The following is a 12826-nucleotide window of genomic DNA, read 5'->3' as shown; positions in this document are numbered from 1 at the left end:
CAATTATTAAATTGAATAAGGAAAATGAAAAAGAGATACTAATAAAAAATATTATACGTACAAAAATTTCTTTTGGAAAAATCAAGTAAGAATGTCTTTTGGTGTTCCCAGGTTTACGATGAAGGTTTCCAACCCTAGTAAGCAAATACCTCTGCCTCTCTAGCGACCGCTTTCTTCTCCGCCGAACGTCTCCTTCAATAGTTCCGCAATTCTAGCTTCGAAATCACTCGTCATATCTAAATCTTCCCATAATTCTTAAAATCAGAATCGAACCAAAATTCCAAATCAAACCAAAATCCCAATTATTCCGTAATTTTTCAAATCGCTCATAAAATCAATCCCAAATCGAACCAGAATCCCAATCTTTCCTCAAACCCCAAATAGCCACCGTAAACCCCAATCTCACTGACTGCTCAAACCCTATAAGAGCTTCTTGGTACCCATCTTCCTCAATCCCAATCTCATTCTGTAATTCTTCTTCTCTTTTTTTTAAGTGTTTGTTAACCCTTTTATGGATTAGGTTTTGGCTCAACCGTTTTTGCTGTATGATGAGTAGAAGCAGACCGTGATGCCCCACTCACAACTGTGAAATTCAAAGAAAAACTAATCGATTCGAAAGGTTATATTTTTTATCATATTCTGAATGTTTCTTATATTCTGGTTAATTTATGTGTTTGGGTTCCTGTTTGTCTGGTTAATTTCACTTATGAGGTACCAAGTTAAGTAGAATCCCCATATAATATGTTTATTGAAATTAATCATGGGATTATATATACTTCAAACTTTGATTGTCTCAAACAAATGTTCTATCAACTATAAAATAGACATATAAGTGTATATATGATTGGTGAAAAGTCTATTCCTTACCTTTTTAGCACAGTCATCTATATTATGCATATATATGATCATACCGAATGAATAACTTTACATCCTAAATTGTTATCTCTCATGGCATCACCCTTTTGCTTCTATTCTAAATAGTTAATATAGTTTATTTGTCTATTAATTTTTTTGAGCAAAATACTATCGACTAGCAGCACCGTTTTTCACAAGTCACATAGCTTAAGTTTATTAACTTCTTTGAACAAATGGTTGCAGCCTCGTTTTCGATAGTATTCGGCGTTGCTGCGTTCTTACTTCTTTGGTGTGTTTAGGTAAGTTTTTAAACTTCTTTGCTTATATGTTTCATACATGCTTAAGATATTATATTTTAATTTAGCTTCCTTAAAAAATTAAAATGGTTGCTTCTGTTTTGATTTTGTTTCAGCTTGTACTTTAGTTAATAATTTAAAGGATACCCTGATATACATTATTAGTTTTATCTTAGATATATTATTTTATAATTTTTTTGATAAAACAATAATACTAATTTATTTTAAACTAAGAAAACTTCTGTTTCTAGGAAAGGCTAGAAAGAGTATTTACTGTGGAGAGTTTCCATGAACTTTATAAACAGAGGAGATAATTGAACACCACCATATTCTCATGTAAACATTTATACCACCATGGTCTCTTATAAACATTTATACTCATAGGTTGTTAACATTTTCCTTTCCTGCAATAATAGAAGAGTTTTTTTATAAAAAAATATTAAAGAGTTTTCTTTCTATTTCACCTTAACTAAATAATGATAAGTGTTTTAGGATAAACAGTTAGAATTGTTAACAAAAGAGAGATGATTAATCTCACTAATTTTAAACAAAATTAAGAGCACATGGCTATGTGATAGAAAAATTATGACAACCTATATCTATATTTTCTCTTTCTTTTTTTCTTTAAAATGTGTTTTTTTTTTCTCATTCCTATATACAAGCAACATTTGAAGCATAAGAAAAAATAATGCAAGATCTTTCCAAGGAATGCATGTGTATTGACTGCATGAGAAATTAACAATGTAGGTGTATTAGAAAATGCATGAATATTATGTTTTCTATTTTTAAAAAATGTGCATAGCTTTTCAAGGAATAAAGGAATGGTAGACAAATATAATACTAGAATGTGTTTGAATATTCCTTTCTATATGTAGAAACATAAACAACAAATGCTTGGCTTTTTCTTCCCGCCAGTTTTTCTAGTTCAATAATATGCAGTGGATATATGAAAAAGCTTCCTGTCAGTTTTTCTAGTTCAATAATATGCAGTGCATATATGAAAAAGTTATAGGATTCATATCACTTAAACCACTTTTTCTTTTAAATTAGAATAAAAAATCTATCACCATGGCAGACTTGGATTTTTGGTATTTTGGATTTCAGTTAATAATTGAAAGGGTACCCTACTATTTTATCTTCTAATTGTCAATTTAAAAATGTCTAAAATGTATATAATGTTATATTTAGTTAAATATTTTTACAATTCATTTTCTAGGTTTATATTTTCTTGAAGTATCTTAATAGGCTTATAGTAATATATAAATTATTTCATTTTAGTAAATCAAACATGATAAAGAAGGATTGGGTGGAATTGCCTCCACATAGTCAAGGTTACAAGGATGGTGTCAATTACTTTTTGGATATTGCATTCACCAAAGGAATGGTTGAAGAAGAAGCGATTTTGTGTCCTTGTGCTGTGTGTTGCAATGATAGTTGGGAAATAAGAGATGTAGTGTATGACCATTTATGTAGCAAAGGATTTGTAAAGGGATACACTGAATGGATTTATCATGGTGAAGATGAAATCCTTATGGATCTTGATTGTGATAGTGATGATGGAACATCATCTCATGATGATATTGATGGATTGCTATTTGAGACATTTAAAGATGTGGCGGAAGGAGGTGGATTACATGAAGGGCTAAATGAAGATGCAAAGAAATTTTATAAACTAGTTGATGATGCAAATCAAGAGTTGTATCACTACGCCAAATTTAATCTTTAACAGCACCCCTACTAAAGCGCTTCTAGTAAAAAGCGCTCTTATAGGTTGCACTAAAAACAAAATAAAAAAACACGCTAAAAAAGCGCTCTTAAAGGGGGGGGGGTATGAGAGCGCTTCTGAAAAGCGCTGTGGTAGGGGGGGTGTATGAGAGCGCTTTTGAAAAGCGCTTTGGTAAGGGGGGGGTATGAGAGCGCTTTTGAAAAGCGCTTTGGTAAGGGGGGGGTATGAGAGCGCTTTTCAAAGTGCTGCTATAGGGGGGTTTAATGAGAGCGCTTTTTGCTAAAAAGCGCTGGTATAGACCAGGCTATGAGAGCGCTTTTCAGAAGCGCTTTAGTAGCCTTTATTAGTAAAAGTTAAAAACAAAAACACGCTTTCACTTTCTCACTTTCTCTCTTTCGTTTTCTTTTTATTTACTGTTTCTCACTTTCTCTGCAACCGAAAAACCCTCCGTCGTCGCCAGCCACAGCCACCATCGTTCGTCCCTCCGTCGCCAGCCACCACCGTTCGTCCCTCCGTCGCCAGCCACCACGAGCAACCTCCGCCGTTCTTCTTCCTTTCAGATCCAAAACACACGAGTTTATGGTGAGTTGAGGTTCGTGTTGTTGCTGAGTTCGGTTTCGATTCTGAATCTACAAACCAAAACCGGGTGAGACCTTTCTGAGTTTATTTCTTATTCTCTCTTCCTCTCTCAAATTTCTGAAGGGTTTGTTTGATTAGGAAAGTGATGAACAAATGTTTGGGTTTGATGAATGTTTGTCTGGTTATGTTTGATGATGATTTGTGAATGGTTTTGTTTCTGATGAATGGTTTGCGTGTATGAGAAAGATGAACAATTAGGGTTTTGGTTAGTGTTTGCGGCTGTGTATTGTGATTGTTGTTGGATGAATATGAACAATGTATTTACAGTTTCTGGAGAGGTTTTTCGAAGATGATGAACAGAATTTTTTTTAGGGTTTTTGGTTGTTGGCTCTACGGCTCTACGGCTGATTTTTTTTAGGGTTTCTGGTTGTTGGCTCTACGGCTCTACGGCTGATTTTTTTTAGGGTTTTTGGTTGTTGGCTCAATTGACTTGTTCTTTTATCAAAAACTATTTTTATGTGCATGTGGTTGTTAATTGATTTCTTATAAATTGGTTTCTGTTCTGGTATAGCACTATTTTTATTAACTATTTTGTCTTTTGTTCGGAGATGAGGAAATTTTTGAGAATGTGAATGTTGTGTAAATAATCACGTTTTTCTATTGTAGGTTGAGCTTCAAACAGTGGATGGACTGGTAAAGGATAGAACACAATGTGCCCCTGCCGATTATATTCCACAGAATAAGAATCAAGTAATGTACCCCGAAGCTAAGTCTTCTGTGGCAGGATCGTTCGGGGTACAGTTATTTGATTCATATTCTGTGACACAATACAACATAGCTCAGGTGACTACTGGTTCTCCACTAAAGCATCAATACAACATAGCTCCAGATAATACAGGAAGCGTACATTGGCTGCATAAGAACTCGGAAGTTGTTTCCCATTTAGTTGTTTTGGTTTAGAAATATGTGAATTGGTTTAGTTGTTTTGGTTTATAAATATGTATATATGTATTTTGATTTACATTAATGGTATATAATATAATACTTTTTTGTATATAATCGATATCGATTATAATGGTATATATCGATTTGAAATGATAAATTATAGGTTCATGAAAAAATACTGCCAAAAAATAGTAAATTACAGGTTCTAAAATATTGCTGCCAAAAGTGCAGGTTTAGAAATAATAAAAAGCATAAAAAAAAAAAAAAAAAAAACGCAACATACGAAGGCGCTTTTGAAAAAAGCGCTCTTATAGGGGTGCCTACCAGAGCGCTTTTTCTTGAAAAGCGCTCTTAAAGGGGGGCCTACAAGAGCGCTTTTTCCAGAAAAGCGCTCTTATAGGGGGGGTCTACGAGAGCGCTTTCAGAAGCGCTTTTGTTACCTACGCCAGCGCTGGCTTTCACAGCGCTTTTAAGCGCTTTTAAAGCCCAAAAAAAGCGCTTTTAAAGCCCCAGCGTGTTGTAGTGTATCCTGGTTGCGAAAAGTTTTCCTCGTTATCATTCACCATTCGAATTTACTTGTTGAAGTGTCTCCATGGATGGAGCAATGCATCGTTCACTGCTCTCTTAGAGTTGTTGAAAGAGGCTATGCCAGATTTGAACATCCCCGTGTCTTTCAATAAAACAAAATCTATGATAAAAGATTTGGGCTTAGACTATAAAAAGATTGATGCATGTCCCAACAATTGCATGTTATTTTGGAAAGATCATGGGAAAGATGATTCATGTCATATTTGTGGAGCATCAAGGTGGATTGAATATCCTGAAGTTGCTAATGATCTTGAAGAATCTATAAAAGCTCACAAGGTTCCAGCCAAAGTTCTAAGACATTTTCCTTTGATTCCGAGATTGAAAAGACTTTTTATGTGTTCAAAGACAGCCGACACATTGAGATGGCATGCAGACCATCGTTCAAGGGATGGGAAGCTAAGGCATCCAGCCGATGCTCAAGCATGGAAAGACTTTGATGCCAAACATTCTGATTTTGCTCGTGAAACTCGTAACATCAGACTAGGGTTAGCAAGTGATGGGTTTAATCCATTTAGGACTATGAGTCTTTCACATAGCACGTGGCCTGTTGTATTAACAATATATAATTATCCGCCAAATTTGTGCATGAAGGCTGAAAATTGTTTGATGTCGTTACTTATTCCTGGACCAAAGTCACCCGGGAATGAAATTGATGTGTATTTGCAGCCACTTATTGAGGAGCTTAAGATATTGTGGGATGTCGGTGTAGAAACGTATGATATTTCAAAAAATCAATCATTTCAAATGCGTGCATCTCTTATGTGGACGGTGAATGACTTCCCTGCATATGCTATGTTATCCGGTTGGAGTACTAAAGGGAAGTTTGCTTGCCCTGCTTGTAATCATAATACTTCTTCAAGATACTTAAAACATAGTCGAAAGATGTGTTATATGGGCCATCGAGTCTTTTTGGATTCAAATCATAGTTGGAGATCAAATTCAAGTTCTTTTGATGGAAAGCCAGAATATAGGTCTGCACCCTCCTTATTAGATTCAAAAAAGATTTTAAAAGAGTTAGAAAAGATCCCTGACGTAGTGGGGCATAAATATAAAAAAAAAAGGGCTGGTCCATGGAAGAAAAAGTCTATCTTTTGGCAATTACCATATTGGAAGGATAATTCTTTGCGCCATAATGTAGATGTTATGCATACAGAAAAGAACATTTGTGATAATATAATAGGGACTCTCTTAGAGATTGAAGGTAAGAAAAAGGATCATGCAAAAGCTCGTTTGGATCTACAACACATGGGGATTAGAAAAAAACTCCATTTGAAGGCAACGAGTGATGGTAAGAAAACTCAGATCCCTAAGGCATGTTTCTCCCTAACAAAGCAAGAGAAATCTATTTTTTGTAATGTTTTAAAGACAGTAAAACTTCCTGATGGCCTTGCGTCTAATATTTCTCGATGTGTTCAAGTTAATGAAGGAAAAGTTTCCGGATACAAGAGTCATGACGCTCATATTATGTTGCATTACTTGTTACAAGTAGCAATAAGAGGGATTTCCCCTAATCAAGTTATTATTCCTTTGCTCCGGCTTTGTTCATTTTTTCGGTGTTTATGTCAGAAGGTTATAGATGTGAAAACTTTGGATTACTTGGAAGTAGAAATCGCTGAAACACTTTGCCAATTGGAGCGTATCTTCCCTCCTAGTTTCTTTGACATAATGGTTCACTTACCAATTCACCTTGCAAATGAAGTCCGATTGGGCGGACCGGTTCAATTTCGATGGATGTATTATATGGAAAGATATTTGGGTGATCTAAAATCTTTTGTTCGTAACAGAAGTCGTCCAGAGGGTTCTATCGCTGAAGCTTACTTGGTTAAAGAATCTCTAACATTTTGTTCAAGATATTTGTCTAATGCTGTAGACACAAGGATGAATAGAATGACTCGAAATAACGATGATACTCCAAGCATAGGTCATCCAATTGGGGGAAAGAAACTAATTTCCCTTGACCATAAGTCTCTAAACCAAGCTCACGGCTACATTTTATTCAATTGTGATGAAGTGCAAGAATACATTAGGTACAACCATTTATTTGATACAACATTTCATTCTCACAATAAGTTTTTTTTCTTTTGTATTAAAAAATTAGTTATTTATTTTGTAGAGAGCATGAGGTTAATGTTCATAATCCCAAAAATAAAAGGAAGTCCAGAAAAGCTAACAATCAAAGAGAAGATTTTATTCAATGGTTTGAAACACGTGTCATGGATGAGGAAGTTACTGAATGGTTGAAGGTGTTGTCTAGGGGACCAAATGATGTTATTAGAAGGTATTCTGGTTATGTTATTAATGGATACAGATTTCATACAACAAACCGTGAAGCAAGGCTTAAGACACAAAATAATGGTGTGACATTAGAAGCGGTGACTCAAATTCTTAGAAAGGTGAAGGATGAAAATCCCAAAAAGATTCGTGTGACTTACTATGGGGCAATAAAAGATATTATAGAGTTAGATTATTATGGTTATGAAAAATATGTACTATTCAAATGTGATTGGTTTGTGGATGAAAAGGATAAATATGGATTGCCGTTTGTTTACTTTAACAAAAAATGCTACAAAAATGATCCATTTGTGTTGGCATCTCAAGTTCAACAATGTTTCTTTATTGAAGATCCTTTAAACAAGAACAAACACTATGTTCTGAATGCACTTCCAAGGGAATCATTTGACATGGGAGAATGTTTGAGTTCAGATGCCCAAGAATATGATATTTCAACAAACATTGATACATTAAGGGATGATTGTGAAGTAGATTTGGTTAGGAAAGATGTGCCGGATGATATATTTGAAATGCCTTTGTCAGAACTTCACAACCAAAAAGCAATAGAGAGTGATCATAGTGACACAAGTTACGAAAGTGACAATGAAACCGATTATGATTCTAGTACTGATTAGGTAGTGTTTACAATGTGTTTTACCAATTTGTTAACGAATATTGTTTATTGTGTCTTTCAATGGTCTTAGTTTATATTATAGTTTACAAATATTTGTGCCAAGTTCTTCCCTTTTGTTAATAGATTGTGTTTGAACATTAATTGTGTTGTATAATTATGTAATTTTTCCCGTTTGTAGTTTATAGTTGTTCGCCATAATGGACAATGTAAGAAGTGTAAAAGATGGTGGATCTCATAGAAAGAGTGGTCGAAGTCCTACTAAAAGATTTGATTTTTCTCTTCAAGCAAGATCAAGTGCAGAATTGACAAAGAAAGTACTACAACAAGTTAAGAAGGAAAAAATTGACAAGTTGCATGAGATGCTGCAGGGAAATAATAAGGAAAGGGTTCAGGAAATTGTTGAAGTTATGGACGGTAAATCATTTTCTTGTTTCATATGATTTTATAAAATTGCGTATGTAGAATTATGTTTTGGATTTCCTTTAGATATATTATTCATAATATTTTTTTAATGAATTTTAACAAAAATTAGAAACACCAAAAAAAGGAACTCAACAAGAAAGAGTTCAAAAGGTTGATCGAAATTTGGACAAAGAGACGGTTACAAAGAAAATGGAGAGAGACAAACTCTCCCTACCAAAAGTAATGAAAGATCATGCACATGGTGACAAAGAAGTTGTACACGGTAAGTAAAGAAATTTTTAAATCTTTTTTATCATTCATATATTACTTTAAATTATTCCTAATATCTTTTTATGAATTTTGACTAAAATTAGAAACACCAAAGAAAATAGCTCATGGGAAAGCTACAATAAATAGAGAAAGAGTTCAAAAGGTTGATGGCAAATTGGACAACCATGTTGCTACGAAGAAAACAGAGAGACCTAAGCTTTTGCAACCACAACCTAAGGAAGTTTTTGCACATGGAAACAAAGAAGTTTTGCAAGGTAATTTATATCTTTGCATATACTTTAAATTTATATATTCTTTTTATGACATTTTTTTGATGAGAAAATTACATTGAAACTAGGAATGCTGAAAAAAAGAACTCATGAGAATCTACTAGAGAACAATAGAGATAAAATTCAGAAGGTGGAAAAAACAGTTCAAAGGAAATTACTTATTCCTTCCAAAAATAAGAAACCAGAAAAATCTAATCTATCTTTGGACACAATGATGTCAAAAACTGAATGCTCTAAAAAGGCAAAGAGGGTGCCAAAATGCCCATCAATGTTGATTGATGATTATGTAGAACTTCACAAGCCAAAGGAAATGGATGCAGCCAAGTCAAACAATAGAGAAAAACCGTGCAGCTACGTTAAGCCGAGCTCTAGTCAAAATCATTCAAAAAAAGGAAGTCAACAAGAAAGCGTTCAAAACCAGGCGGAAGTCAATGAAGAAGAGGCAAACATAAATACAGAAAAAGAAAAAGGTAATTAGTTTCATATTTCATAATAATAATTTCATGTATTATCTAAAAATTGGTAGCAAACATGTGATATCATGTTGTTGTGTTGATTACTTTATAGGAACATCCCAAAGAAAAACTCGTGGGAAAACTTTGTGCAAAAAGATTCATGCAAGAACTTTTGAAGAGCGGGTAGAAGTGACCTTTAATGAGGATGGTCAACCAATTGGTCCTAGTGATAAAGTAGTATCTGACTTGAGCCTCTTCTTGGGAACATTGGCTAGGAACTCAACATTTTGTCCTCTACGTTACACCAATTGGTCAGGAATGCCAGATGATAATAAAGACCGTTTCTGGAGATATACTAATGTATGTGTGTATCTGTGAATTTGAATGTCTAATTATTCAAAAAAATATGTTTTATTTTTTGATCTTATCTTACTTATAATATTTTAGCGGAAGTTTATCTTGCCGGTTGAAGCACGAGATTGGGTTGAGACCACTGTTAGAGATGCATGGAGAAGATATAAGCACACTATTAAGAAGAAACATTTTTTGAAGTATTCCAACATGACTGAGAGACTCAAAAATCGTCCGCCAAAGGTGCCCATAGCTCAATTTAAGAGTCTTTGTGATTATTGGAGTAAGGAAGCTATAAAAGTAAGATTAATAAATTTTTTATGTATGTGTTTGATTTTGCACCTTTCTATGTATGTCATAATCAAGTAAGATTTATTATAATAGTTCCGTAAAATTTAAATGTAGGCAATCAGTGACAATAACACTAGAAATAGAGCTCAACTAAAGTGGATGCATCGAATGGGTCCCAAAAACTTTGCTTTGACTCGTGAAAAAGTGGTAACTTTCTTTCCTTCTTGATAAAGTATTCCTTGTATGAATGGTTCTATGCTCAATTAAAGTGTTCCTTTGATAGATGGTTCTTTGAGCATTTTAATTCATGTCTTATTTCTGTTATAGGAATATTAATTCATAGGTTGTTTTGTTATGGAATTATTTTGATTTGTGCAGCGTGAAAAGGAAAAGAGAGAGCCCACTCAATCAGAAATGTTTGTTGAAACTCGAAAAGGAAATAAAGGAAAGGAACTGGATGTAGAAACTGGAAAAGTAATTGTATGTAACATTATTTATATAATATATTTAGTTAATATAGTTAGATAACATTGTCTATAATATAGTAGTTAATATTTTTTTGCAATTTATGCTAGTCCCAACTTCAAGAAATGGTTGAAAAGGAGAAAAATGACACGAAAGCATTTAAAGCTGTTTTTGGAAAGGAGTGTCCTGGCAGGGTACGCTGTTATGGGAGAAACGTAACTAAAACTTCCTTAAAGCGAAAGGCGGAGATTAATGCTTTGAAACAAGCACACAGTGAAGAGGTCTCTACATTAAGGCACGAGTTTCAAGATCAGATTGATAGATTGCAAAATGCTTTTAAGACCGTAATACAACAATGCAATCCTCAAATTAATATGGAGTCAATCGAAGATTTGTTAGGATTATCTCATGGAGATGCTTACAGTTCCCCAAAGGATATGACACAACAATTGCATTCCTCTACATCAACTCATGCTCCATGTCATGGAAAGGTAACCATACAAACCAATAGTATTGATTTAAAAGTATTCAGAATCTAGTAAATTTTATGATACCACTAGATTCATACTCTGGTTGTATGGGGTGAATATGGGACACGTTGATATGATACCATATTCCGTGATAAGCCCTTAAAATTATAAATATATATACTCTGTTGGAAAACTTCTCTGTCATCTAGATATTGTACACAGGTTATATGGATCTATAAATATGAATTAGATTAATATAGGTTTTATTTATTTAATTTGATATCAACGTGGTCCATATTCCTGTGATTTAGACCATATCAACCATATAAATTTATAGATATTCAGAGTATTACAACAATAGATTATAACCTATAATAGAGTATATATGGGAGTGACCATATTATATTTATTTATTATAATTTGAAGGTGTCAATCTAGCTAGTTGATTATAATAATCACATGTTGCTAATCAACTACATTATAAATATATTCACTTGACAGAGTATTCTATGATATCCTTGGAGCATGATATAATTTTACAAATACGTAGATTGATTTCATGTATAAATTTTGTTTCTTCAATTTGTGTTGTTTGTACAAAGTTGTGTTCTCTGCATTATTAGTTTCTACTTTTGCGTTCCATAATTGGGAAACATAAATTGATAAAGGGTATGATAATGCATAATTGAGTGTCTTACTCGTTTTTTTAGTTTTTATTTGTGCGAGGTATAACTCTTGTTGATGTATTTTGTTTTATTTTCTTATGCAGCAAGGTATCAATGAAGATGTTGAAAATGATGATATCAATGATGAAATTCAAGAAGACGACATAGATAATGAAATTCAAGAGGACGACATAGATGATGGATTTCAAGAGAATGTTGTAGGTGACGAATTTCAAGAGGACGACATAGATCTAGAGGATGAATTTCATGAGGATGACATAGATATAGATGATGAATTTCTAGATGACGATATAGATGGTGAATTTCAAGAGGAAGACGTAGATGAAGAATTTCTGGAAGATGACATGTGTGATGACTTTCAAAAGGACGTGGATGATGAATTCCAAGAAGACAAACTTGAATGAGTTGGATGCTGTTTTTTTTTCTTCTTGTAGTTGAAAGCATTAAACTTGAACTTGTTTTTTGTTGTTTTGTTGAATTATGTTTTTGGTTATTTTGCTAGGTTCATACTTCAAAGTATTAAACTTATTATTATAAGTATTGTTACATTGGGAATTTTATGTATTTGCTACTATCTTGAATTAATGTTTGAATTATATTTTATTATAATTTATCTTTTGTTGATGTATGGTTAAATTTGATCTTGCTTAAGTTATTATCGACATTTTTCGAAGCCAGTCATCATCGATTATATTAATTAGAAAATAATAAAAAAATTGTATATTTTATATGGATAAAAAGAACAGCCTATAAGCTATGGCAACACTTTACAAACGTTCCTCCTTGTCAAAATTTAAGGCAACAATTATTAATTGTAACTGCATCTGGCAACACTTAAAAAGCGTTGCCTAATAGGCCACAAATAATCGTCCCCTATTCTTTTGGTTAAGGCGACGCTATTAAAAAGTGTACCCAAAGAATATGAAAAAGCGTCGACTTAGAGGCCACAAATAACCGTCCCCTATTCCTTTGGTTTAAGCGACGTTTTTAAAAAGCGTGCCCAAAGAACGAGAAAAAACGTCCCCTTAGAGAATAGGCAACGCTCGCACAGGAGACGCCTAGAAAACGTCCCCTATTCTTTTAGGCAACGTTTTTTTAATTTCTGGCAACGTTTTCTAATTGTTGCTAGAGAGCCTAAATGTTTTTTTAATTTCTGGCAACGTTTTCTAACACTACTTTTGTGTTTATTTAATGAAAAAAATCCTCGTGTTTTCACTATTTTACTTCTATGGAATTTGTAATTGTTGAAAGA

At 33.5% G+C, this 12826-nt stretch overlaps 2 protein-coding genes and 1 long non-coding RNA gene across 3 annotated transcripts; all 3 read left to right on the top strand.

Annotated features, from left to right (window-relative positions):
- The first annotated feature begins 71 nt into the window (after positions 1 to 71).
- Positions 72 to 1204, top strand: LOC131616478 (uncharacterized). Its single transcript, XR_009288104.1, has 3 exons — positions 72 to 436; positions 521 to 619; positions 1099 to 1204. It is a non-coding gene; the product is annotated as an uncharacterized LOC131616478 (long non-coding RNA).
- Positions 1205 to 5046: 3842 nt separating this feature from the next.
- LOC131653511 (uncharacterized) lies at positions 5047 to 7895 on the top strand. The gene is made up of 2 exons (XM_058923674.1): positions 5047 to 7016; positions 7103 to 7895. The coding sequence occupies exons 1-2, from the start codon at positions 5047 to 5049 to the stop codon at positions 7893 to 7895; spliced, it is 2763 nt and encodes a 920-aa protein (XP_058779657.1).
- Positions 7896 to 8091: 196 nt separating this feature from the next.
- Positions 8092 to 11978, top strand: LOC131653503 (uncharacterized). The gene is made up of 10 exons (XM_058923667.1): positions 8092 to 8308; positions 8427 to 8579; positions 8671 to 8841; positions 8925 to 9326; positions 9424 to 9671; positions 9759 to 9962; positions 10068 to 10160; positions 10332 to 10427; positions 10529 to 10909; positions 11658 to 11978. Exons 1-10 carry the CDS (start codon positions 8092 to 8094, stop codon positions 11976 to 11978), a joined length of 2286 nt encoding a protein of 761 aa, XP_058779650.1.
- The last annotated feature ends 848 nt before the right edge of the window (positions 11979 to 12826 follow it).

Source organism: Vicia villosa, linkage group LG1, assembly GCF_029867415.1.
Source record: "Vicia villosa cultivar HV-30 ecotype Madison, WI linkage group LG1, Vvil1.0, whole genome shotgun sequence".
NCBI classification, from domain to species: Eukaryota; Viridiplantae; Streptophyta; class Magnoliopsida; order Fabales; family Fabaceae; genus Vicia; species Vicia villosa.
This window is presented reverse-complemented; position numbering and strand designations above follow the sequence as displayed.

Excerpts from the sequence above, each read along its gene's own strand:
- LOC131653511 (XM_058923674.1), top strand. The coding sequence starts at position 5,047 with ATGCCAGATTTGAACATCCCCGTGTCTTTCAATAAAACAAAATCTATG. Across the intron at positions 7,017-7,102 it reads GAAGTGCAAGAATACATTAG|AGAGCATGAGGTTAATGTTC; the intron begins GTACAACCATTT and ends TTTATTTTGTAG.
- LOC131653503 (XM_058923667.1), top strand. The coding sequence starts at position 8,092 with ATGGACAATGTAAGAAGTGTAAAAGATGGTGGATCTCATAGAAAGAGT. Across the intron at positions 8,309-8,426 it reads AATTGTTGAAGTTATGGACG|AAACACCAAAAAAAGGAACT; the intron begins GTAAATCATTTT and ends AACAAAAATTAG. Across the intron at positions 9,327-9,423 it reads AAATACAGAAAAAGAAAAAG|GAACATCCCAAAGAAAAACT; the intron begins GTAATTAGTTTC and ends ATTACTTTATAG.